Genomic DNA, 24818 nt, shown 5'->3' with positions numbered 1-24818 from the left:
AGATCGCTTGTGAAGTTGGAAGTGCTTGCTCGGATCAAGAAAAGAAGTGGGCTTTTTGTGCACCTGCGTACACCTCTTTCTCTTCCTGGAATGCAAGCAGACACTTAGGATGGGGACACGCACAATTGCCACACATGGTTTCTCATAGTCTCTTTCTTTTCCCATACATCACCGTGTAGTCTCTCTGTGAATTACAGAGTCACACACAATGCTTTTAGGATGTGCAGGTGGGCAATCGGCCTCCAGGGAATTTTCCCTTCTCTGGGCAACTTCATCTTCTCCCTGGGCCAGGTCTGGTAACTAAAGCCCCAAAGATTCCTGGGTCCCCCAGAGAAGTGTAGTCTCTGTCTCTGTCTCTCTCCATCTCTTGTCTCTATCTGTCTCTCACATACACACACACAGTGCATTTTATTTATAGCCTTTATTTTTCTATCAGCTCAGGAAGCAGGAGTGGGGAGTGGGCAAAAATAAGAAGTGAACAATGAGGAGAAATGGGGAAGGGATGTTTAGAAGAGGCCAGCTGGGAAGAAAAGAGGAAAAAAGGGAAAGGAGGTGCTGAAGCAGGCAAGCGACAGAGGCAGAGGAGGCTGTGGATCTGTGAGAAACAGATCAAGACTCTCAGGGAGAGTCCTTAGACCCCTCATCTTCTGCATGGAAGGCACAGCCACTTGTCACAATGCTCTCCATAAAGGACCCCAGCTTGGTCCACTCCCCAGGCTCTGCACACACTGCGGCAGGTCTCTGTGCATCTCTCCCAGCCTCACTCAAAGAGAACTAGGGTTTTGTCCTTTGGTAAAGGACTTGGGGGGAGGGATACAGGGCGGGGTGGGGTGGGGGGGACGACAGACAGCAGTGATCAAGGAGGGATTTGAAACCAGAATGGCTCCTCCATCCTCTCAAGATCTCTGCCAGGGGCTGTGCTCCTATGTGTGTGTGGTTCCAGAGATCTGTGTGGTATTCATCCCTGTGTTCCATGTAGTGGCTCTAGGGATCAGGAGCCCGGGGTTGGCCCTGACTCAGCACTGGTTAGCTGGGTAACCTTGGTTAGTTATTCAACCAAGTTCCATTTCACTAGGGATGACTGGTTATCTCAGCCATCTTAGTCACCACTGCCAGCTTGTAGGATTTCAGCATGCATGCGTGCGTGCAGCATGCGCGTGTTCATATGTATGTGTTGTGTACACATGAGGGTCATGGTACATACACAGGGGACAACTTTCAAGAGTTAATCTTCTCCTTCCACTCTCAAGAATTAAACTCAGGTCATCAGGCTTGGCAGCAAGAGCTTTTTACCATTCATCCACATGTAAGGTTTTTGTAAGGGTCGAATACCCAGGACATTAAAGTGGCTTATGAATTAAGATATGCTGTTTGGATATATGGACAGGTGTGTGGCTTGGATGTGTGTTGGTGCACTGGTTAGAATGAATGTGAGTCTGGTCTTGCAAACTCAAAAGAGAAGCAGTCATCATGGAAAGCTGAGGCTGACTCCGGCAGCCTTTCAGTCTGCATCTACCCCTGAAAGGATGTGTGACACGCACAACCTCCCCCTCCCTCCCCGCCCCACTCAGCTTGGTCCCAGAGCCCTCTCGTAAACTGTGCTGTGTATTTCCAGACTCCAGTCCCACCATCCGTGCCAGGTGCTATACACTGCCCTTCAATCCAAGCAGACAGCTGGAAAGAGGTTCCAGGACGTTAGAGAAGGGCCGAGGCTCTGGCAGAAAGGCAGCGGCGAAGAATAAATAAGCTGATCTGGTGTGCTTGCGTGTCTGAAATGCAGAGGGCAAGCTCTGCGGACGGACGGGCTTGGGAACAGAGGGTGGGAGACCATGGCTGGTTGTGGAAGAGGAGAGCAGGAGGCTGGAGGCACCGTGTCTGCTACATTCATCTGGTCCCCAGGCCTCAGGCGATGAGACAGGACGCAGGTGGTGGGCTGCAGGTGGGGCCTAGGCCTCAGATGAGATTATGGGTCTTCTGCATCCGGCTGGAAGAGAGAAGGACAGGGGAGCACATCCGGTCTCCCGGCCCCTCCATGTGCTACCCACCTCTCTCCTGCAGCACATTGATACCTCAGGGCACCGCTGCTGTGTCTGTGCAGACCCAGAGGCCCACTGCCCCTTCACCTCCCTCTGCCAACCCTTTCCCAAGTTCCCTTCCTCACTCTCTCCAGTCCTCCCTTCTACCCCTCTCCTTACTCCACCCCTCTCATCCTTCTCAACTTGTCTTGTCTTGTCTCCCTTACCCTTTTCTTCCCTGTCTCCCCTTCTCTCTCTCCCCCCTCCTACCCCTCAGCCCAGATCCTTACTGGGGGCACTGGCAGGTCTTCTTCTCACTGAGGAGCCTCTTGATCTGAGACATTCGTGCTGCCTGACGCTGCCCAGGGACAAGGAGAGTAGTCGTGAGGGTCCCAGTCCTCCAGGAGGGAGGTGCCCCTTGGAGGGGGGAGGGGGGGAAGCTGGCAGAGGAGAAGCATTTACTGTGGCTTAAGTCCCCGTCCTGTCAGTGACATCTGTTCCTCCTTGTGTCTCCCTTCAGTTGGGATCAGAGGCAGGGACTGGTCTGCAGTGAGGGACTTCAGGGGCTAGGCAGAGAAAGCTAAACCAGAAGCCCGTTGCAGGGTACTGAGGATACAGTGTAGCTGAGGATACAGTGCTTGAGGGTCCAGTGGGCAATTGTGAGGTGCTTTGAGGATCCAGCGGGCAATTATGGGGTGTTCACTCACCTGTTGGTGCCGGCACCTGACACAGCAGAGGATGCAGAACACAAGGAAACCCAGAAAGCCGAAAGAGCCCCCCAGCACGCCAGCCAGGAACACTGTCTGGTTCGCCCCTCTGGATAAAACTGGGAGAAGAAGGAAGGGAGGTATTTTGATTGGGGATACAGCTCTGGTGGCAGGAAGCCTTGGGTCCACCCCAGATATTGTGAAGAAAGAGAAAGATACTCAGTGCCTTTATCTAGGGACAGACTTAACTTTGGCCCCAGGTCAGAGAACAAGGCTGAGTGCAAAGGGTTCTTGGGGGTACAGACCAGGGAAGGGATCATTTTGTTTTGTTTTGTTTTTTTCTTAGAGAGCTCTCCAGAGAACTAGAAGCAGGTGTCTGGCACTAGGCCCTGTGTGCTTGTTTAGGTTTAGGGGGAAGACAAGGAGATGGGTAGCTCTTAGCCAGGAAGACCTCATTCCTAAGCTCTGTGGAAGTGGGAAGTAACTGGGGGATATAAGTGGGAACCTAGAGCCCAGGACCTCTCTCTCTCCTCATTTCTATCTTCAGCCTCTGTACAAAATGCCTCCGTGAGGAGCTAGGGAACTGAGACTCTAGGTCGGCATAGCTTGTCGCTGGGGCTTTCCACAGTTGAAGAGTCCAAGGCTTAGGGTGAGGCCTTAGAAACTGGATCCTTACCCTGGATCCTGGAGTCCATCTTGACCTTTTCACCTTCACTCAGTAGACATTGCCACAGCCCTGTCTCAGGGGCCATCACTTGGACCACTTTCTGCTCCTCAGAGACCCTGGCCTCCTGGTTCTCCTGCTTCAGGGTCAGTCTCATCTGGGGAGAGGTAGGTCCCATCACCTCACAGGTCAAAGTGTTGTTGAGCTGAGCCACTGCAGAGGAAAGAGAGGCAGAGAGCTGGATCCTGCTGCTCAGGGTTCAAGCTGTAAGTGTGGAACCGAATTTCCTTCTCCCTGGCTCGATCGCTACTCAGGCAGCTGTGGTGATTGCACAGAAACAGGGTGTCCCTGGACAATCTGCTTAACCGCGTGTACCACTGACTGTAGTGAAATGTCTGAATGCCTCAAGTGTTTGAATAGGGCCAGGCATGGGCTAAGGAGGAAGGGTTAGTCACTGTGATCTGTGGAGGTGAAATGATGACGAGTTAAGGGTACAGATAACTCATCGTCAAGGTTGATGTTACAACCACTACTGTGTGCAAAGATTTCATTCCGTCTTCAAAAGATGACGGGGCTGGAGAGATGGCTCAGAGCTTACAAGTGTTTGCTGTTCTTCCGGAGGTCCCACATCGCAGCACACCACCTGTGACTCTAGCTGCAAGGGGCCTGATACTCTCTCTGGACTCCTCTGTCATACACATTCGTGGCATACATTCACACACACATAAATAAATAAATAAATAAATAAATAAATAAATAAATAAATAAAATCTTAAGGGGCGGAAGAGATGGCTCAGTGGTTAAGAGCATTGGTCACTCTTCCTCCAGATTCAGGTTCAATTCCCAGTACCCACATGGCAGCTCGCACCTGTATGTAACTCTAGTTTCAGGGCTTCTGACACCCGCACACAGACATAAAATAAAGATAAATTATGTAAAATAAAGAAATTTAGGGCTGGTGAGATGGCTCAGCGGTTAAGAGTACTGACTGCTGTTCCGAAGGTCCTGAGTTCAAATCCTAGCAACCACATGGTAGCTCACAACCATCTGCAATGAGATCTGACAGCCTCTTCTGGTGTGTCTGAAGACAGCTACAGTGTACTTACATATAACAATAAATAAATCTTTGGGCTGGAGCAAGCAGGGCCAGGGCTGGAGCGAGCAGAGGTCCTGAGTTCAATTCCCAGCAACCAAATGATGGCTCACAACCATTTGTACAGCTACAGTGCACACATATACATAAAAATAAACAAAGAAATATTTTTTTAAAAAGTGACAGGAGAGATAGAACAGAGATCAGTGATGGTGGAGGCAGGGGTATTTCTAGAACATGCCAAAGACTGGGGCAGGGGGAATATGGGGGTGACTCGAGCTGAAACCTCTAGCAGTGGTGCATATGGATACTGAAGTAAGTAGTCTTGTGGCCAGGCAGGACACCCAGGGAAGGGATAAAAACAGCAAACCATTCACAAAACTCTCGACCTAAAATGTGTCCTGCCTACAAGATGTGCAGGGACAAAGAACAGAGACAGAGGGAATAGCCAACCAGTGACTGGACCAAATTGAGACCCATCCCACGGGCAAGAACCAATCCCTGACACTATGAACACTCTGCTATGCTTGCAGACAGGAGCCTAGCATAACTGTCCTCTGAGAGGCTCCACTCGGCAGCCAATGGAAACAGATGCAGAGACCCACAGCCAAACATTAGATGGAGTCTTATGGAGGAGTTAGGGGAAGGATTGCAGGACCTGAAAAAGATAGAGACTCCACAGGCAGACTAACAAGAGTCAACTAACGTGGACTCTTGGCGGCTCCCAGATACTAAACCACCAACCAAAGACCAAACAGGGACTGGACCTAGCCCCGCTACCCCCATACATACATAGCAGATGTGCAGCTTGGTCTTCATGTGGGTCCCCTAACAACTGGCGCAGGGGCTGTCCCTGAATTTGTTGACTGCCTGTGGATGTCATTCCCCTAACTGGGAGGTCTTGTCTGGCCTCAGTGGAAGAAGATACACTTAGTCCTGTAGTGACTGACATGTTTGTGTGGTGGGGTGGCCGGGGTGGGGGTGGGGGTGGGGCTCGCCCTTCGCAGAGGTGAAGGGGAGGGGGACTGAGGGGAGGAGAGAGAATGGAAGGAGAGAGAGGCTGATATTGGGATATAAAGTGAATAAACAAATAAGTTATTCTAAAAAAGGAGCAAGAAGGTCCACAATGTGGAAGGGGCTTAGCCAGGGTCACAGAGGGTCAGGCTGAGGAAGAACTAAATCCTGTGTGTTACTCTCAGTGGAGCTAGTCCCAGATTATAGATGTTGGGGGAGAATGTGTGAATTTCACCCTCAATTCAAAGCCAGCTCAGGACTGGGTGCTGCTCAGTAATAGAGTTTGTGCATAGCATGCACAAACAAACAAACAAACAAACAAAAAACCAACAAAACTGTTTCAAGATCCAGAGAGTCCTTCATTATTTAGCCAGACAACCAGGGTCAAAGCATTCCCTTTTTGGGACCTGACCAGCCATGGAGAGGCCTAGACCACCCCTTTCACCTTTAACCCCCCACCTCCCCACTTGCCCTTCTCAGCCCACCCCTTTACCTTTCATCACCACCAGGTTCACTTCCTGATGCAGTGTCCCTTTGTCCAGAGTCAGAGACAGGTTGCCCGAACCAGCAAACTGAAGTGAGACCTGGGGTATCTTGAGGGTGAGTGGGAGCGTTTCCCGCAGCTGGAGCTTGAGGTCCTTGGTGGACTTTTGTACGGACACCTCTTTGTTCTTTATGGAAAAGGAGATCCAGGACTGGAAGAAAGAATCCTTCTCTGCCTTCCACATCAGCTCTCCCCGCCCGTTTTCCTCTGCAAAGTTGAGTGGGAAGGAGAACTCCGCTGACTCTCCCTCACTCTTATAAGCCGTGATAGCTGTGCTCTGAAAACCTGGAGGTGTGAGATAAGCAGAAATAACTCTGGGGGCAGGTGAAGAGAAAGTTGAGGGAGCGTGTGTCGGGGCAAGTGTGTGGCATAGGACCATCTACCAAGCAGGGTGGTCATTTCTCTCTCCTGGGACCTCTGGAGGCCAGCAGCTATTTGATGTTTGCTTATCATCCTTCACAAAATAAGAACCAATACTAAAATAAAGCTTGCTGTGTGCCAGGCACTAGTCTACATGCTATATACTGTAATTTTCTCTATGGTACTAGAAAGTTGCCTCTGCTGCCACAGTTAGCATCCTCTCCATCTTATGAATGCAGAGGCCACAGGACAAGAGTATGTAGTTATCACTCGTCAGGAAGCAAAATCATTCCTGGTATGGGAAGCAAAGCAACTCCCCAGGGCTGCTGAAGCCATGGGTACTGGAGGACATCCTGTGTCGTGGTCACTGTTCTGTTGCTGCAAAGAGACCATGACCAAGGCCACTCTTATAAAAGAAAGCAATTAACTGGGGCCGGCTTACAGTTTCAGAGAATTAGTCCATTCTCGTTGTGGAGGGAAACCTGGTGGCACACAGGCAGTTCTGGAGCTCGAGCTGAGAGCTATATCCAGTCCAAAGGCACAGAGGCAGACAGAGGCAGATAGACTGGGCCTGCTGTAGGCTTTTGGAATCTCAAAGTTCACTCTGAATGGCACGCCCACTTCAAAGGCCACACCTCCTAATCCTTCTCAAATCGTGCCTCTCCCTGGTGACTAAGCTTTCAACACATGAGCTTATGGGGGGACATTTTTATCCAAACCACTACAGCCTACAATCACCCCTTTACTAAACCAGCACATTCCCTGACAACATCCTAACCATTTGTCCTCACACCCACAGATAAGCGTAGTCCTCGCCCCTCATCCAGGAATCTTTGTAACAGATGGAGACTTTTCAGTGCAGAGGTGTGGAGCCCAATCCCACCTAGTACAACACAACTCCTGCACCCAAGGCTCAGGAATCGTTTCAGAAGACCGGTGGGAAGACTGTAAGGGCCAGAAGAACGGAGAGTTTGCTGTGAGACTGTCTCTGACGAATGTCAGAAACTACGCCTGCAAGCTCTCATTACCAACATGGCTTCCTAAACATGACCTGAGCCAGGGGGAAAACTCAGGAGGCCTCAACCTCAGACCGAAAAAAAAAAAAAAAAAAAGTCTACCCCAGGAAAAGCACACTAATTGGCTATCTAATAACAAAAGATCAGCTCTGTAAAAAATGTATACATACAAGCCCCACATTATACAGACTGAGCAAGTGGTGTGTGTGTGTGTGTGTGTGTGTGTGTGTGTGTGTGTGTGAATTGGGACTTTAAATCAATACTACCTACACACAGGACCTGTGTTCAGGATCCCCAGTCTTCCCACGGGGCCTAGTTCAGAATACAGAGATGCAATGCAGGTGCCTTTGTGACTGGTTTGTGACTGTAGTATTCCTGATTCTACAGACTTGTCCACTAGTAGGAGTGAAGGTCAGAGACCAGGGCAATAGGTGTCCCTTACTCTCACCTCCTACTTCCCACACTTCCCTCTTGTATACTCCCTTGGTTGCTAGACTGTACTCCCTAAGGGGGAAGGGCCCTCAGCATAGACCTGAGCTAGAGAAGGATCAAGAGCCATCCTGTCACTCCCTCCAGGAGAGCCAGGAACCAACAGAAGAGCAGAGTGAGGCCCAGGAATGCCTGAGCAGGAAGGAAGCTGAAGGGTGTGTAGCCTCTTACCCAGCACTGAGAGTGTCATGCCGAACCAGTTCTTTTTCTGGTTTAGGGTCACGGTGCAGTTCCAGAAGTCGCTGTCCTGAACCCTCAGGTTGGACATGGAGAGAACTTTGGAACCACTGACAACTTTCCCCCTTTTGTGTTTGCACTCTGTCAAGGGGTTAGAGACCTTAGAGTTGCTATCCAAGGTCAGGGTCAGGCTCTGCCCTTGCAACAGGCTGGTACCCGGACTGAAGGTCACTGTAGAGGAAGCAGAGTACCTGCATCACACACACCATCCCCAAGGACGGAGGGAGAAAGAACAACAGTGTCTCTCCATCATTGTCTTTCTACAGTGCCTCCCCTCCCAACTCCCAGCTGGCCATGCCCAGCACAAAGCAGGGGTCCCCTCCTGCCCTACCCCCATTAACCAAGAGGAACACTCTGACCTACTTGGGGTCTGAAATATCATCAGTTCAGGTCCTGGTTTTGGTGTGAGCATGGAAGGGAAGAGGGAGAGATGTCTACATCCCATGGCTGCCCGACTCACCTTTGAACACCCACAACTCCACCTCCTCTTTCCTGTTCTCTACTTCACAGATATAGGTCTGAGAGTCTTCCAACTTAAGTTTATTGATGACGAGAGGAAACGATCCTTTCTCCCATACCCCTTTTTTGGAATCAAAACGATCAAACTGCGAAGGCGAACCTCCTGTAAATCGAAGCCATACAAAAGAAGTTGAAGTACCCTGGCACCCCTGCCGAAAAGAGTGCCCACAACTCTGCTGGTCTGAGTTGGCAGTCTTTAATTCACCCTCATGAAGGACTCTGGACTGATGAGAAGGCCCACCAATGTCTATTTACATGGTGGGAACAGTAAAGTATCCCACTAGCTCAGAAATACCATAAGATTCTCTGCTGATTTGGGGAGCACCCACTCTTACAAACTGAACACTGTACATACCATCTACTATGATCTTCACAATAATTCCTGAGAATACAGACTGTTTGGCAGATATGGACACTATCACTCAGGGTTGAGACAATGGCTCGAATTCATACATCTTAGTCATTTGTCCCATGAATTAGAACTATTAATGACCATTCAGAAGTAAATGCCTTCCCCAGAGGACGGTAGAGTAAATAATACTTCACTCTTGGGTGGTGCTGTATACCTCTAATCTCAGCCAGGCCTCAGGAGGTTGAAGAAAGAAGATTTGAGAGTTCAAGGCCAGTTTGAGCTACAAAACTTACCTGACACCTCAGTGAGTAAACACTTTCAACCTGGTGACCTTAGCTCAACTCCCAGGACCTTTGTGGAAACAAACTCCCACAAATTGTCCCCTGACAACCTCTACCCCATAATGACTTTTTTGTTTTGTTTTCTATTTTTGTTGTTGTTGTTGGTTTGTTTGTTTTGTTTTTTCAGACAGGGTTTCTCTATGTTGTGCTGGCTGTCATGGAACTGGCTTTGTAGACCAGGCTGGCCTCAAACTCAGGGCTCCCTCCCCCCAGCCCCTGCCACATCCCTTTTCTACCTTTACAGTTTTGACATCTGTAAGAGGTGGAGCTTAAAGTTTGAGCCCCATATGTACACTCTGCAATGCTGTCACTGGAGAGCTCCTTCAGCATGAATTCAGGCTCTGTTTATTCCTTCCCTCCTCTCTCCTCCCTTCCTCCTCATTCATGCTAGAGACAGATCCCAAGGGCTTGCACATATTAAGGAGGCTGTATGTCAGAACTACATGCCTCCTGGTCCGGTCTCTGTTCTTTTTCTATTGCTATGCTAAAACATCCTGACAAAGGCAACCTAAGAGAGGGAGTTTCGAGGTTCCAGGGTCCAGTCCATCATGGCTCAACCCAAGACAACAGGAGTTAAAGCAGTTGATCACACCAGCAGGAGGCAGAGTATGATCAACTGATCCTTGTGCTCAGCTGGGGTCTTGTTTTTTGTTTTCTGATTTTTGTTTTGTTTTTTTTTTTCCTGTTCCCACAGTGGGCTGGTTCCTCCACCAGAACCTGATCAAGAGAAGCCCTCTCAGTCATGCCTAGAGGCTAAAATGTCTCCCCAGTTCCCTGGGGCCTATCTCTAAGGTGGTTTCAGTTCCTGTCAAACTGATTACAAGAGGAAATTCCTCTTTCAGCTCCCTGGGTACAGTGGCAGCTCCATAACCCATTTCTCCTTTCTTCTCACAACTGACCAGACCCTCCATCCTCTCCCTGCCCACCCCACCTGTGTGTGTGTGTGTGTGTGTGTGTTTCTCTCCTTCCACTGTGTGAGGCTCAGGGATCAAATGGATCAAATCCAGGCCACCAGACTTGGTGGGACGTGCCCTTATCTGCTGACCGGTCTCACCCCCTTTCACCCTTTCTTTCTCCCCTTCACACCTTAGTTCCCTTTGCTGGTCTTGACCTCAGACTATTGTCTGGTGTTGCCCTAACTATCTTCTGCTCTGCTTCCCTGTTTCTACATCCATTCTGACTTCCCCTAAATAGCTCTATCATCACTGCAGATGAGATTACCAGCCCAGCCTTCTGCTCTCCTCTAGGCTTGTGTTTCCCATAGCCCAAGGAATAGTTAGCTGTGTTTCAACAACCTCCACCACACCAGAGTAAATTGTTCAAAGTAATATGTATCGCCTCTCTCCTAAAATAAGCCCTCCTGCTTGCCTTCCTGATGAAGAAAATCATGACTCGATTGTCTATGATGCCCTGTAATTTGAAAACGCAATTCAAAAGAGTATAGGGTATCTAAGAAAATGGGCAAATCTGAGACAAATTGGTGGAGGAGAGCAGTGTTGGACTAAGTCTTAAAAGCCTGGCTGGAGAATGTAGCTCAGTGGTAGAGAACTTGACTAGTAGACATGAGGTCTTGGGTTCAGCCTCTATCCCACCACCACCAAAAGTGAGTGTGATGGGGTGGGGGTGGGGTACGACCTCAGTGTAACCCGCACAAAGGCAGAAGCAGAGAGCTGAGTTCAATAAGCTGTCCCCTGAACACACACACTCACTGGAGGGATAATAATAAGTCTTTTTTTTTTTTTTGGTTTTTCCAGACAGGGTTTCTCTGTGTAGCCCTGGCTGTCCTGGAACTCACTCTGTAGACCAGGCTGGCCTCCAATTCAAGAGTTTACCTGCCTCTGCCTGACTGCTCTGATTAAAGACGTGCACCACTACCACCTAGCATAAATAATATTTTTTTTAAAGATTTCTTTTGTATGTGTGAGTGTTTTGACAGCACATATGTATATGTGCCCGGTTCCCATGTTAACCAAAGGAGGTATCATTTCTCCTAGCACAGGTGTTACAGATGGTTGGGAGCCTTTCTCAATGAGTGCTGAAAACCAAACCCAGGTCCCCTGCAGGAGAACATGCTCTTAACCACTCAGCTGCCCTCCAGCCCAATAATAAATAAAGTTATTTTTAAGAAGGAAAATATAGGCTGGCTGGGGTGTGGTTCACAGTAGACCACTTGCCTCTTTTCAGTTTCTAACATGGGAAGAAAAAAGCTTTCAAGTGTGTGTGTATGTGTGTGTGTGTGCTATATGTGCACATGAGTGTGTAGGTGCCTAACAGAGGGCATCAGATATTCTGCTATGTCACTCTCCACCTTATTTCTTTGGAGTTAGTATGGTGGTGAGCAAACTGTGATCCTCCTGGCTCTGCCCTGTACAACACAGGGGTTGCAGGTGGGTCACACTATTCCAGATTTCCACATGAGTGATGAAGTCTCCAACTCATGTCTTCAGGTTGTAAGAACTCTCATCACACACTGGCCAGCTCCCCAGCCACAAGAAGAAAAACAAAAGATTTAAGAACAGAAAAATGGATGTGGGGGGTGGGAGGAAGGAGGTTCAGGAAGGGGAGATGACACAAGAAAGTAGCTCAAGGCAAGTTGTCAAGAGACATCAGGGCGTGGAGCTTTTCAGCTGGGGTGCTTCGAGGACATGGTGCAAAGAAAGCAGAAAGTCCAGTGGGTGCTCCTAGGCTTGGTCATTCACAGGGGATGACACGTGCCAGTCTGCACCTCAGCAGCAGAGAGAGAGAGACCCAAGAAGAAAGACAAGAAAGAGAATGGCCAGGTTGCTCACTGTGGTGCCTGAGACAGACAGGCGTGCCTCAGAGAGGATGAAACCAAAAATCAGTCAAAGAAAGGGGTGATTGCAGCTGGGGAGTGGTGAGGGGTGGGAGCCTAGAGGAGAGGAAAGGGTTTGAGGTCCACAAGTCAAGGCAACAAGAGGGTGCCACTGCCATTGTTAAACATCAGGAAGTGAGGGGAGGGAGGTGGCTCAATAGATAAAGAGCCTGCTGCAAAACCAAGAGGACCTGAGTTGGAATTCCCTACAGCCACGGACAGCCAACTGGGAAGATGTAAGCCCACATGTCCCGCTCCACGAGAGATGGAGACAGGCAGATCCTGGAGCTATTCAGTAGAGCATCTCACTGAAACATTGAGCATCAGGTTCAGTGAGAAACCCTGCCTCAAAAACAAAGCAAAGGTGGGACTGGAGAGATGGCTTAGTGATTAAGAGCCCTGGCTGCTCTTCCAGAGGACTTGGGTTCAATTTCCAACACCCACACGGGAGCTCACACCTGTTCGTGACTCTACTTCCAGGGGACCTGACAAAACACCAAAGCACATAAAATATAAATAAATAATAAGCAGAGAGCAATATAGGAAGACATCAAACATTGACCTTTAGTCTCCACTCAGACACACAGGTGAGCACACTTGCATGTGCACACACACGAACACACACAACCAGGAAGTTAGAAAGGAACCATTCCTACAGAACAAAAGCATTAACACAAAAGATTAGAAATATTTAGAAAGTTTTTAATCTCACAGGTAAGGAAAATAAATCCCATTTAAAAGAACATTGTCAGCCGGGCGTTGGTGGCGCACGCCTTTAATCCCAGCACTCGGGAGGCAGAGGCAGGCAGATTTCTGAGTTTGAGGCCAGCCTGGTCTACAAAGTGAGTTCTAGGACAGCCAGGGCCATATAAAGAAACCCTGTCTCAGAAAAAAATAAAATAAGTAAACAAAGCTGCAGATGTAGCTCAGTTGGTGGAGCCCTCTCATAGCATGCTGAACAAGGAGTTCAACAGCACGTATGGCAGCATGGGCTACACAGTGTGCTCGTTCATACAGGTCTGTAATGCCTGTGCTTGGAAGGTATCAGAAACAGAAGGCTCAGAAGTCAAGGTCATCTTCAGCTACACCATTGAACTTGAGGCCAGGCTGCTACAAGAGACCCTGTGTCATGTAAATGTGTAAATAAATAAAGTTTAGCAGCCTTAAATTTATAAAACTATAAGTTTGAAGTCATAATCTTAGCTGGGTGTGGCTTTAATCATTTGGGAGGCAGAGGCAGGCGGACATGTGTGAGTTCAAGGATAGCCTGCTCTAAGTAGCAATTTCTAGGACAACCAGGGCCACAAAGAGAGACCCTGTCTCAAAAGCAACAGCAACAACCATGAAATGGCTTCAGGGCTGGTGTGATGGCCCAGCAAGTAAGAGTGCTTCCACAGGAGCCTGACTACCTGAGTTCAGTCCCTAAAGTTGTCCTCTGACCTCAACACACATCCAGTAACTCTCACACGGCTGCATATACAAACACACACAAACACTAATTATGATGATGGTGATAACAAGTAGGCATGAAATCTTGGAGCTGGGCCTCAGATGCTTCTCTGGGAAGACTAAAGGCTGGACCAGGGCTGCGTTTCGTTTCATTTCTTTTCTTTTCTTTTTTTTTTTTTTTTAGATTTATTTATTTATTATATATAAGAACATTGTAGCTGTCTTTAGACATACCAGAAGAGGGCATCGGATCCCATTACAGATGGTTGTGAGCCACCATGTGGTTGCTGGGAGTTGAACTTAGGACCTCTGGAAAAGCAATCAGTGCTCTTAACCCCTGAGCCATCTCTCCAGCCCAGCGTTTCTCAAATGTCAGCCATTCACAGACAGTGCACATGGTGTTGCCAAATCTATCTGCTTTATACAGCATCTTAGAATGTGTTCATTTTTAAGAGTAAGTAAATGTAATTTTGAGACAGTCTTGGTATACGACCTCAGAACTTATCAGCTTCCTGCCTTAGCCTCTTAATGCTAGGATTGATCATAGGACATGCACTGAGGTGTGTGTGTGTGTGTGTATGTGTGTGTGTGTGTGTAAGTTTTTTGCTTGTTTGTTTTTCAAGACAGGGTTTCTCTACATAGCTCTGACTGTCATAGAACTCACTCTATAGAATAGGTTGGTCTCAGACTCACAGAGATCTGCCTACCTCTGCCTCCTGAGTGCTGGGATTCAAAATGTGCACTACCACCACTTGGCTTTGTTGTTTGTTTGATTGATTTTTTTGTTGTTGGGGAATCAGACCAGGGCCCTTACATGGTCTAGTCAAGCACTCTACATCGTCAGCTGTTGCTCTTCACAGGTGTAAACAATGTATCTATCATCTCCATGGTCTGTAGTATTAATACTCTTCACAGGTGTAAACAATGTATCTATCATCTCCACGGTCTGTAGTATTAATACTCTTGAGTTCTTTTTTTTTTTTTTTTTTGGTTTTTGGTTTTTGGTTTTGGGGTTTTTGGAGACAGGGTTTCTCTGTGTAGCCCTGGCTGTCCTGGAACTCACTCTGTAGACCAGGCTGGCCTCAAACTCAGAAATCCGCCTGCCTCTGCCTCCCAAGTGCTGGAATTAAAGGCGTGCGTCACCACCGCCCGGCGAGATCATATATTTTATACAGTAAATTTTACAATGTCCATTAAAAGAATAAAATTCTAGATCCAAGTGTCATCAGCAGTTAGAAAAAGGGAGTCTCAGAAAAGAGGACCACTGAGATTGTGTGGCGCCTAGCCATCATGGGACTTTGGGCTTCTAGGAATAGGGTTCATTCAACTCACTGTTTCCCTCCCTGGGTTGGGGGGAGGGGGGCGGGACAGGGAATCCTACCTCTAATTAATACACCATTGCCATGCTGCCCCAGAATCTTCCTCTGGTCAGAGAACTTCCAGTTGAAGACTGTGATCTTCTTCTGGGAACTCTCGCAGGGCAGTTCTGCTGAATCTCCTTCCTTCCCCAGCACCAGGGTCTTCCCTTGAGTGACAGCTAGGAGTTGTGCTGCACAGAAAAGAAGGTCATATTTCAGATGTTAACAGCTGTCTCCCTGTGTCCCATCCTTTGCGGTTTCCCCTTTACCCCTCCTCCTGCCCCATCTGCCACTGGTCCCCGAGTCAGAAAACTTACACAGCTGCAGCTGCAGCAGCAGCAAGTGCCTAAGAGAGATGCCTCGGCACATGGTGGTCTCGTTGAGCCGATGGGAATCTGAGCCTACAAAAATGTCAGGAGCGGAGGAAGATAGAAATCAGCAGTCTTCAGGTATTCCTTGGGCCTGGGGCACACAAGAACTCTCTCTCTTCCTCAGGACCTTGATAACCAACCCAGAGAACATTATCTGCATACACAAAAGTGGGCAACCTGCAATAATACACCCCAAAGGTCCTGCCAAACTAAGACTGTGATGTCAGTAGCTGAAGAGCAATTTAAACATCCTGAGCAATAGCAGCAGTGCATGACATAGACCCAGAAATAAGTATATTCCTGGGTGTCAAAGACAAACTACGGTTTTAGGTCCTCATGTGCACCGTTATTGTCTCTGACCCTGGCACAGAGGCATATGTGTACACTTTTAGTAGCTAGGAGGCCAAGGCAGGAGGATCATGAGTCCAAAGCCAGCAAGGAGTGTACTGAGAAACCCTATCTCAAAAATAAAACTAACCGGTTGTGAGCACTCGTTCCTCCTGTGGAGGTCCCAGCTTTGATTCCAAGATCCTACATGGGTATGTCTGTAATTCCAGTACTGTGGATCCAGTGTCCTCTTCTGACCTCAGCAGGCTCCAGCCAACCACATGGTACACGTATATACATGCAGGCAAACACCCAGTTCAAGGCCAGCCTCAGCTATATACTAAGCTCAAGGCTAACCTGGGTTATAAAAGACCCTATCTCAAGTATGGGGAGAAGGACCCACTTGCCTTTTAATAAAATTATAGCCAGGTGGTGGTGGCACACATCTTTTGGTGAGGGGTATGTTATCTGTCACTGCACTGGCAGCATCCCACAGTGATTGGCAAGAATTGATTGTGCAGTTTTCTCCCCAGCTCTACAGTGAGTGACGTCACCAGGAGGGGTCCTGGTAAAGCCGCCTCAGCAGGAATCTTCACACCATGGAAGTTGCCAAATATTGACCATTAGGTTTTTTGTTTGTTTTGCTTTAGAGAGGCAACCATTAAATGTTTATCAGCAGACTATTATATTCATGGAACATATATGTGTAGATTTACAAGCACACACAAATTTAACATGCATATACATGTATATATATATATATTATATATATATATATACTAATGTATTCTTTATAAATACATATACTGTTTCTTTTTCTTTTTTTATTGGCTATTTTCATTATTTATGTTTCAAATGTTTTCCCCTTTCCAGGTCTCCCCTTCAGAAACCTCCTACTCCATCCCTTCCTACTGCCTCTATGAGGGTGCTCCCCCACCTACTCCTGTCTTCTTGGGTGGCACACATCTTTAATCCCAGCACTTAGGAGGCAAAACCAGGTAGATCTCGATGCTCAAGGTCAGCCTATTCCACATAAGTTCTACAACAGCTAGGGCTATGCAGAGAAACCCTGTCTCTAAAAACCAAAACCAACCCAAGCAAAAAACAAAAGGCAAACAGGGAGAAAGAGAGAGAGAGAGAGAGAGCTATCTTTGCTTAAGAAATACCTAATTTTGAACTGGAGAGATGGTCAGAAGATAAAGTGTTTACCATGCAAATGATCTCTGGAGCAAGCTGGCATGGATACAGACACACACCCAAAAAGCTGGCATGGACACACACACACACACACAAGCATGCTAAGTGGACATATGTACTCACACACAAATATGCTATCCCAAACATACATACTCACATACACTCAAATCTAGTTTTAAGAGACAATATGATGAATGGGTTTTGTTGTTTTGTTAATTATTTGAAGCTTTGGACAAGTAGTTTATAAAAGAAACCATTAGACTCCGTATAGAGAAACATCTCTTGTTACTTTCGATGTCTGTTCTGGTTAGACATATAAACAGGGGCTGAAACAACGGCTCAGCCCTTAAGAGCACTGGCTGCTCGTCCAGGGGATCTGGGTTCAGTCACTTACTGGTGGCCTGTCTGGAACTTAGTCCCAGGGTATGCATGTGACACACAGACCCACATGGAGACAAAACATCCATACACATAAATAAATAAACAAAAAGTAAAGTATAAGCATAGACCGACAACATTTCATGTATATAAAAATTATACGTACACACACACACACATTTAGGTCCAAGTTCAGAAACTTTAGTAAACCATTTCCAGATAGCTTTATTTCACCTATAAATCATATCACCTTTACTGATACTGTAATTTTTTTGTTTGTTTTACCCCAGTAGTGTGCCTATAACCTAGAGATTCCCATGCATCAGATATGTGTTCTACTACTGAGCCACACTCCTAACCCTGATAACTGTAATTTTCAAATAGTTACTATGTTAGGTTTATGGGTGGACCTTGCACCAAGGCTGCGCAGTTGGCTTGTCTACTCATTTCATGGTGCCAGAGACACAACCCCCGTGTGTGCCTGCCAGGTAAGCGGTCTATCACTGAACTGGACCCCCAGCTCTTTGTTTTTGTGTTGATGCATCTCTTGCTTGCTGGCCAAAAGCAAGGCAAATGAAAGCTGTGGCCCCTGCCAACCTTAAACCACTGACCCTGCACAAGACGGGGCCCAGTTGTGGATGGGCAGGAGCTCAGGAGGCCACAGCCCCGCCTCTCCCTGAGCAGCTATGGGCAGCGGGCAGCAGACAGCGGGCAGCGGCTGGAAGAGGAACAGTCATGGTATTCAGCGGCGTAGCCACTGGTGTCTTGACCATGCCCTGGATCACTGCAAACCCATGCACGGGGGCTGCCCTAGTTAAACTGGACGGGTCATGAAAGAACAAAACCAAAAAAGACATAAAAGGGGAAGCAAGGTTTTCAGGGAAGGGGAGGGTTGACAACTTGGGAGAAAGAGAAGATGGTGGGAGCTGAATACTCAGAATGTAGTTACAGGTATATGAAATTGTCTAAAAATAACATGTTTAAGTAAGAAAGAGAAAAACATCAAACTGAAAGCAAAACACATCTCTTACTGAAGTGGCGAGAGCAGAGCTTGTTATTCATTAATTTTTTCACCTTATTTACTTATTCATTTACTTATCTATAAATCTAATTATTTGTCTATTTGTTTATCAAATGTTACACTTGTGTGGAGGTCGGAAGACAACTTGTGGGAGTCAGTTCTCTTCTTCCACCATTTTGGGGCTTAGGGATCTAGTGGGATGGTTTGGCTCGGTGGCAGCAGACGCCTTTACCAGATAAGTCACCTCACCAGCTGGGTATATTCATTTTTGATAAAATTTTCTGTTGAGATGGAACTCAGAGCCACACACAATAGACAAGTGCTCTATCCACCACTGTGTGTCTGCGCCGACGGTGGCAATGCTTTAATATAAATTTTCCAAAAAAATTAAAAGCAGCATTTGAGACTGTGGCTCGGTTAGTAAGTATCTGCCTAGTGTGTGTGAGGCCATGGGTTCAGGAGCACCGGACATGGAGTGGTCCAAGCTGTGGTGGTGTATACCAATAATCTCTGCACAGAAGGTAGAAAGAGGCAGGAAATCGGGAGTTCAAGGCCATCTTCAGCAAGCAGACAGGAGAAGGAGAAGGACCGTTCTCAGTCCCTCGGGGTGTGCTAGAGGTGCTAAGAACTAACACAGCACAGGGGGCTGATATAGGAAGGTATTTAGGGGCTGGCAATAAATCCTAACAGGCAAGCTAGAAGGGTTGAGATCGGTTCTGGTGATGAGTGAAATCACTGTTATTTACACACACACACACACACACACACACACACATACACACGGGCATGCGCACATGCACGAAAGCAATGCAACCCAGTGGCCCGGGCTCTAAGTGGGGCTCAGGGAAGTGACTGTTAAGGGTGAGTCTCAACAGGGAATCTGGTCCAGAGCTGGTGAGGAAAGATATTCATGAAGAGTTATTCATTATTCTTTATCCCAAGCCTGATTTTTCTGTCCCCTTGACTAACCCTTGCTGCGTTGCTCTGTAGCAGTCTGCCCTTTCTGAACTCAATCAGTTCTCTGTTGATGCTCTCTTGGCCATGTTGCCTCTGCCACCTTAACAGAGAGTGATTCACATAATCCCTTCCCCGCTAGCCTGAACTCTACAAGGACAGAGATGACAGTCTCAAGCTGCCTTAAGCCACCACGAGGCTGGCACCAGTGGAAGTGGATAATGTCCCTGTTTAATTTAAGCCAAATAGGATGAACAGAGGCAAGTATCTCATTGGTGCATCTTCCTATACGCAGTACATGGATTCTGTTCCTTAAGTGGGTCACTGAAGGCCGAGGACGAAGCTCAGGGGTACAGGGTCTGCTTTGCATGCCCTGGGTTCTAGCCTCAGTATTACAAAAATGTAGCTTCAAGGAAAGAAGGGTGAGGGAGAGGGAGGGAACCTGAGAAAGAAGGCCAGTCACTAAGTGTATACTCACACCCAGCCCTGGCCTGGATGGAGCCAAGCCACCCCACCATGCACCCAAAATTCCACCAAGGGAGTTGGCTGCTACTAACTGTATCCTTTAGGCTTCCTGGCTCTCCAGTGACCACTTGGGGCTGCCAATGAGAAATGTCAAAAAGAGAGGGGAGTGTCCTAGCCAGAGACTAGAGTGTTTCCCTACTCTCTATCCACTCTCTATCTGGGTGTGTTTGATGCCAAAAGCTGCGTGTCTGCCCTCCCTCTGCCCTGCCCCATTACAACTGCTGCCTGTTGGTCCTCGTCCACAACTTAGGCTCTTCCTGGCTTCTAGAAGCATGATTTTTTTTTCCTTTTTAAACACTTCACTGTTGTTTCTAGCATCTGTGCCCCTCAAATACGGGTTAGTCTCCTTAGCCCTGTAAAAACTCCCTTTCTACACAATCCCTTGAAGTCAGGTCATGGTCATGACACTTGCAGTTTTATCCACTGGGCCATCTGGATCCCACATACATAATTCTTAATGGAGACATAGCACTCAGAGGAGGTGTGGGGAATTCGTTCTAACAACATGGCTTAGGGGAAGCTAAGAAATAGCTCTGTCCAGATCCTCCACTGGCTGAAAGGGGAATCTAACAGAACCTAAAACACAAAGATGCTTCAAATGGCTGGACAGATGATAAGTAGATGATAGATAGATAGATAGATAGATAGATAGATAGATAGAAAAATAAATTTTGTTTAATCAGAGAACTAGAAAGAGAAATAGCCAAAAGAGAGGTTTCTGGGGAAGGTGGGCCTGAGACTACTCATTATAGTCACAGAGGGGATTACAAGTTGGCACAGTTGACTTGGGCCAGGGCCTGCAAAGCATTTAAGGGAAGGGTGTGGGGTGATAAGAGCTGAAGGAGCAGCCTAGGCCCAAGAAGGTTTCCTACTGTCCCTACCCTAGATGGAGAACCTTGATGAGCGGGTGTGTCAGTCCCTGGTGAGTAGAAGTTAACAGAGAAACCAAGGCTCTATTGGGCTCTTCCTCCTTGGGATCTAAATTCACATAGCTCTGATAAAGATGCTGCAGGGGCAAGGGCATTCCTGGCTCTTCCCCAGAGGGTAGGCACTTTCTCTTCCTCACTGTACAACCTTGGAGTCTGCCTCCATCTCCTGGCCCCACACCAACGCACGCTGGGAATTGGCTCAGTGGAGGAGGCTGTGGGTTTCCAGCCACAGCCTACATTGATGCTTCAGGTTTCCGCTGCTACCCCAGAGACCTGGCCTTTGATTCCCACATCCTCAGCCTCCCCAGAGGCGCTATATCTCACAAATAGTAAGCGCAGCATCCTGTGTACGTCACCCCTGGGAAAGGATGCAAGAGCTGACTGGCTGCAATGTCCCCCTCCCCCGTCTCTGCTCATGTCTGCATTTCTCAATCTATTTTTCCATGCTTGTGCTTTGGCCTTCAGCTCCTTGGATGTCTTCCTCTGAGCTGCAGCCTTTAGTGTTCTCTTCCCTTTGCAGTGCCCCCTATCTCTTCTTTCTCCCCTTTCCCCTCCCCAGATGCCACCAAGATCTCTGGTTCCTTCTACCCTGTAAACAAGTAGCCTGGCTTCTGGCAGGTCTTCCAGGAGCTTTGATCTGACAGGAAGCTGTGGAGTATAGGCTGGACCGGAAGGGTGGATGTGAGAGGAACTGGCTGCAGAGTTGAGGGAGAGGGGACATGTTTTCTGGAAAGACATAACAAACCAACCAACAACAACAACAACAAACCAACCACAGAAGCCTCAAGGGAAGACAGGAGCGAAGGGGAAAGGAACAAAGGAAAGTCAGTAAGAACGACCACACTTCACAGGCTCCATCAACACAGGACAAGAGCAAGTCAGAAGGAGAGGCATAGAAAGGAAGAGACTCTAGAAGGCAAGATACATGCAGAGAACTCAGCACCAAAAGAACAAAGAGAGGGACCACACAAGGGATGTTATCAAGTGACAGTACACACCACACACCTTTTAAGGTACTTGGGGTTCCTGCCACCCTCACATGGCCCCCAGAGATGGGAGAGGAGGGCACAGTCCCTGCACAGCAGCCCCACCACAGTGACAGCCTGTGGTCCCGAAGGCGTTTTCATCTTCTCCTCATGGCCCCCCAGTCAGCCCACTCTAGCCCAGTTGTGGGATGTGCCCCCCGCCACACACCCTTCCTCTATTGCCTAAGCTTCATATAAACTTCCTAGAGATGTGACCCTCTAAGCGACCCTTGTGGTTCAGTGGCTGCAACCTCTGCCACCCTCTCCTTTGCCTCGGGTGCCCACACGCAGCGGGTGGGTGGCAGTGGGTGGGAGCTCTGTACCCCCTGCTTCTCTTGTCTCAGAACGAAAGGTCGAAGCAATGCTGTAAGCAGCACTGAACATTCACACCCTACAGACACTCACATATACATCCTCCCTTCCGTCATCCCCTTTCCCATCTCCATCCAAGGTATTTAACCCAACAAATGTTTACTAAGTGTCTAAAATGTGCCAACCACTGCTGCTTCACCACTGTGGTCAAGAGTGAGACCCAAGGCCACTTTGAGCCTCTGCCTAGAACTGGTTGACTGTGGGGAAGACTCTGTACGTAGAGGCCTCTTCTGTGAGGGCCCCGGGATTGAAAGGGAAAATTGGTTCTGGGTATCTGGCTCCTCGGAGGATCGTTCATTAGTGGTTCAGGGCGGCCATTTTGTATTAACCTAGAGAATCTAAGATAGCATCGGAAATGGTCAGAACGCTAACTAGCACTGGCCTCCCTCATCGGGTTCTCCCAGCCTTGCTTCCAAGAAGAGTTCCCTACGAGACCAGGATATTCCGCTATTCCACTCAGAAAAGTTTTTGAATTATCACAATGGAACCTTTCTATTTTGAAGGATCAGAATGAAGCTCAGGAGACCACTGTCTGGGAACAAGTCTATGAACTGAAGGACACTCGGGGGCACAACATAACTTCAAGACCATGTGGCTCTGGGAAAGGAGAAAGGTCTGAGGGTGTGGAGACAGGGGGGCTAGAGTTGAATAGCTCACCCGATCTTGAGAAATAGACTCCTGACTTATGACCGCTTTGTACCAAGCCCTCTGGGGTCTGTAGCCAAGACTAAGTCTCTTAGAATTAATTATTCTAACATGTCTACTAAAAAAAAAAAAAAAAAAAAAAAAAGTGTCCCTTTACAGCAATTCATAGATAAGGGGCCAGTTTTAACATTTTCTGATAAAATCCCCTCCTCATCTCCTAACCCAGGGTAACTAAAACAGAGTCCTCTTAGAACATTTCAAAAACCCTAAATATCAGTCCAGACAGAGTGGCATGTGCCTTGGTCCCAGCTACTGGGGAAGCTGAAGCAACAATATCATCTGGGCCCAGGATATTGAGACAGGCAACACAGTGAAACCTCAGAAACAAAACACAACAAGCCAAAACCCTAAAACTTCACAGAAGAAAACAGGAGTTTTACAGCTCACGTCAACACAATTGAAATTGAGGGAGCCCAAAATTGACCATGTGGCCTACAGTATTCTTGATTGCATGATCCTTGGTGAAGATTTTTAAGAAAGTTTTTTTTTAAATTGCATATCGTCCACTCTGTTTTTCTTGTGTTTTCTGTTTCTTTTTTTTGTTTTAGTGTCTCTTCCATTCTCAATATGTTTCCTCTTTCTAATCTTCAGTCCTCTGCTAAATTATTTCTGCATTTTCTCTCTCCCCAGCTTTCCACTCCCCACTATTGCCCCCACACCCCACCATGTCCCAGCTGCCTTTCTACCCCTCTGACTTTGCATTCTTCCTGGGGTGGTTCAAGGGGGCACCTACTGTTCTGAGCACTAAACTATACTTGGGGGCCAGGGGCAGGCAAAGATGAGAAGGGCTTACTGCTGAGCCTTTCGAAGCTCATGATTGCAGTGGGAGATCACTGTTCGTGACCCATTCTAAGAGGAATACAGGAGAACCCCAGGCCACAACTGAGATCAGAGAACTGCATCCAGAACATTCCAGCACATTAGCTGCCCCTTCCAGCTCCTTGAAAGAACAAAGTTGAACACGTCCCTCTTACCTCTGGCCAGTCCTTCCTTCACTCTGCTTCTTGCACAGGTGTGTGTATATGAGGGCTCGAGACTTTGCAAACAGGTACCTAGTGAAGAAGAGAGTCTTGCTATGCCTTCACAGATCTTCGTAAACGAAAAGACAGGAAGCCTGGTCGTGAGGCTCCTCTGCACGGCAGACGTAAGCCAGCCCTCAGGAGTCCCTCCCTCCCACCCCCAGTTGTTGGGGAAGTTGAAAAATTAAAAATGCCAAAGTCACTGAAAATGCCTGAGCAGAATCAAGCTGGAGTCTGGAATGTCACCATTGTTTGGTGCCATAAAAAGCTGAAACAGCCTGGTTAGGCCGACGTGAGGCAAGGCTTACAGGCACGGGCACGGACACATAACTGTAACCCCAGCACTGGGTGACTTAGGTAGAAAAATCACAAGCTCAAGGCCAGACTAGGCTGCCTATGCAGTAATGCCATGTTTTTTAAAAAAAAAAAAAGTTAGCAATTTAATCAATGGAAAATTTAGATTATATTGCCCAACAGATCCACTGAGTCGGCTGTTCTAGAGATGACAAAGAGCCCATAGGGAAACAGCAAGAGTCAACACGGCTCTGTAGCAACTAAAGACATAATGGTTTGGCTTTCCCTTACTCCATTGCTGGAGATTGAGTGGGTAGCATATGGCCAAGGTGCAAAAAAGCATGCATGATGAGAACCTTGTGTGTCTCCTCTATGGGGAAGGCATAAAGAAACCTTTCAGACTGTGTGCCCGTCTTACAGGAAGAATAGGGCCACTGTTTTGGACAGGTAAGCAAACACGCTACACTTCCTTTAGCGACAATTTGAGAGCAGCTGCGGTGATCCCTCTAAGGGCTTCTCATTACACACCCCTGAGAGCATCTGTGTAATGTGCAGTCTGTGATCAGCAGACTCTATAGCTGACTCGCTGTGGCAGAGAGGCCTGGACTGAAATATGAACATCTGAGAAGACAGGAATGGCTGTGGAGACTGTGGAGCAGTCTGTTGCTAACATTCCCCATATTCTCCTCTAGCCCAGATCTCACCTAAGC

General features: G+C 47.8%; 1 protein-coding gene across 1 annotated transcript; it reads right to left on the bottom strand.

The window, feature by feature from the left end:
• Positions 1-197: 197 nt before the first annotated feature.
• Cd4 (CD4 molecule) lies at positions 198-23944 on the bottom strand. Its single transcript, XM_021165727.3, has 10 exons — positions 23770-23944; positions 15309-15392; positions 15015-15182; positions 8600-8761; positions 8074-8310; positions 5987-6322; positions 3399-3599; positions 2723-2841; positions 2306-2373; positions 198-1984 (listed from the first exon to the last, which is right to left on the bottom strand). Exons 2-10 carry the CDS (start codon positions 15358-15360, stop codon positions 1954-1956), a joined length of 1374 nt encoding a protein of 457 aa, XP_021021386.3. The 5' UTR covers positions 15361-15392; positions 23770-23944; the 3' UTR covers positions 198-1953.
• Positions 23945-24818: the final 874 nt, after the last annotated feature.

The sequence above is a fragment of the Mus caroli genome, unplaced genomic scaffold (genome assembly GCF_978045245.1).
Source record: "Mus caroli unplaced genomic scaffold, Mus_caroli_1 scaffold_7, whole genome shotgun sequence".
NCBI lineage: Eukaryota > Metazoa > Chordata > Mammalia > Rodentia > Muridae > Mus > Mus caroli.
The sequence above is the reverse complement of the archived record's forward strand: the minus strand, read 5'-3'. Positions and strand labels throughout refer to the sequence as shown.

What these genes read in the sequence shown, in the direction of transcription:
- Cd4 (XM_021165727.3), bottom strand. Translation starts at nt 15,360, where the DNA reads ATGTGCCGAGGCATCTCTCTTAGGCACTTGCTGCTGCTGCAGCTGCAG. An exon ending in CAATGGTGTATTAATTAGAG is followed by an intron (nt 8,762 to 15,014) that starts GTAGGATTCCCT and finishes TTCGATTTACAG; the next exon opens with GAGGTTCGCCTTCGCAGTTT. An exon ending in GATGGACTCCAGGATCCAGG is followed by an intron (nt 2,842 to 3,398) that starts GTAAGGATCCAG and finishes TTCTTCTCCCAG; the next exon opens with TTTTATCCAGAGGGGCGAAC.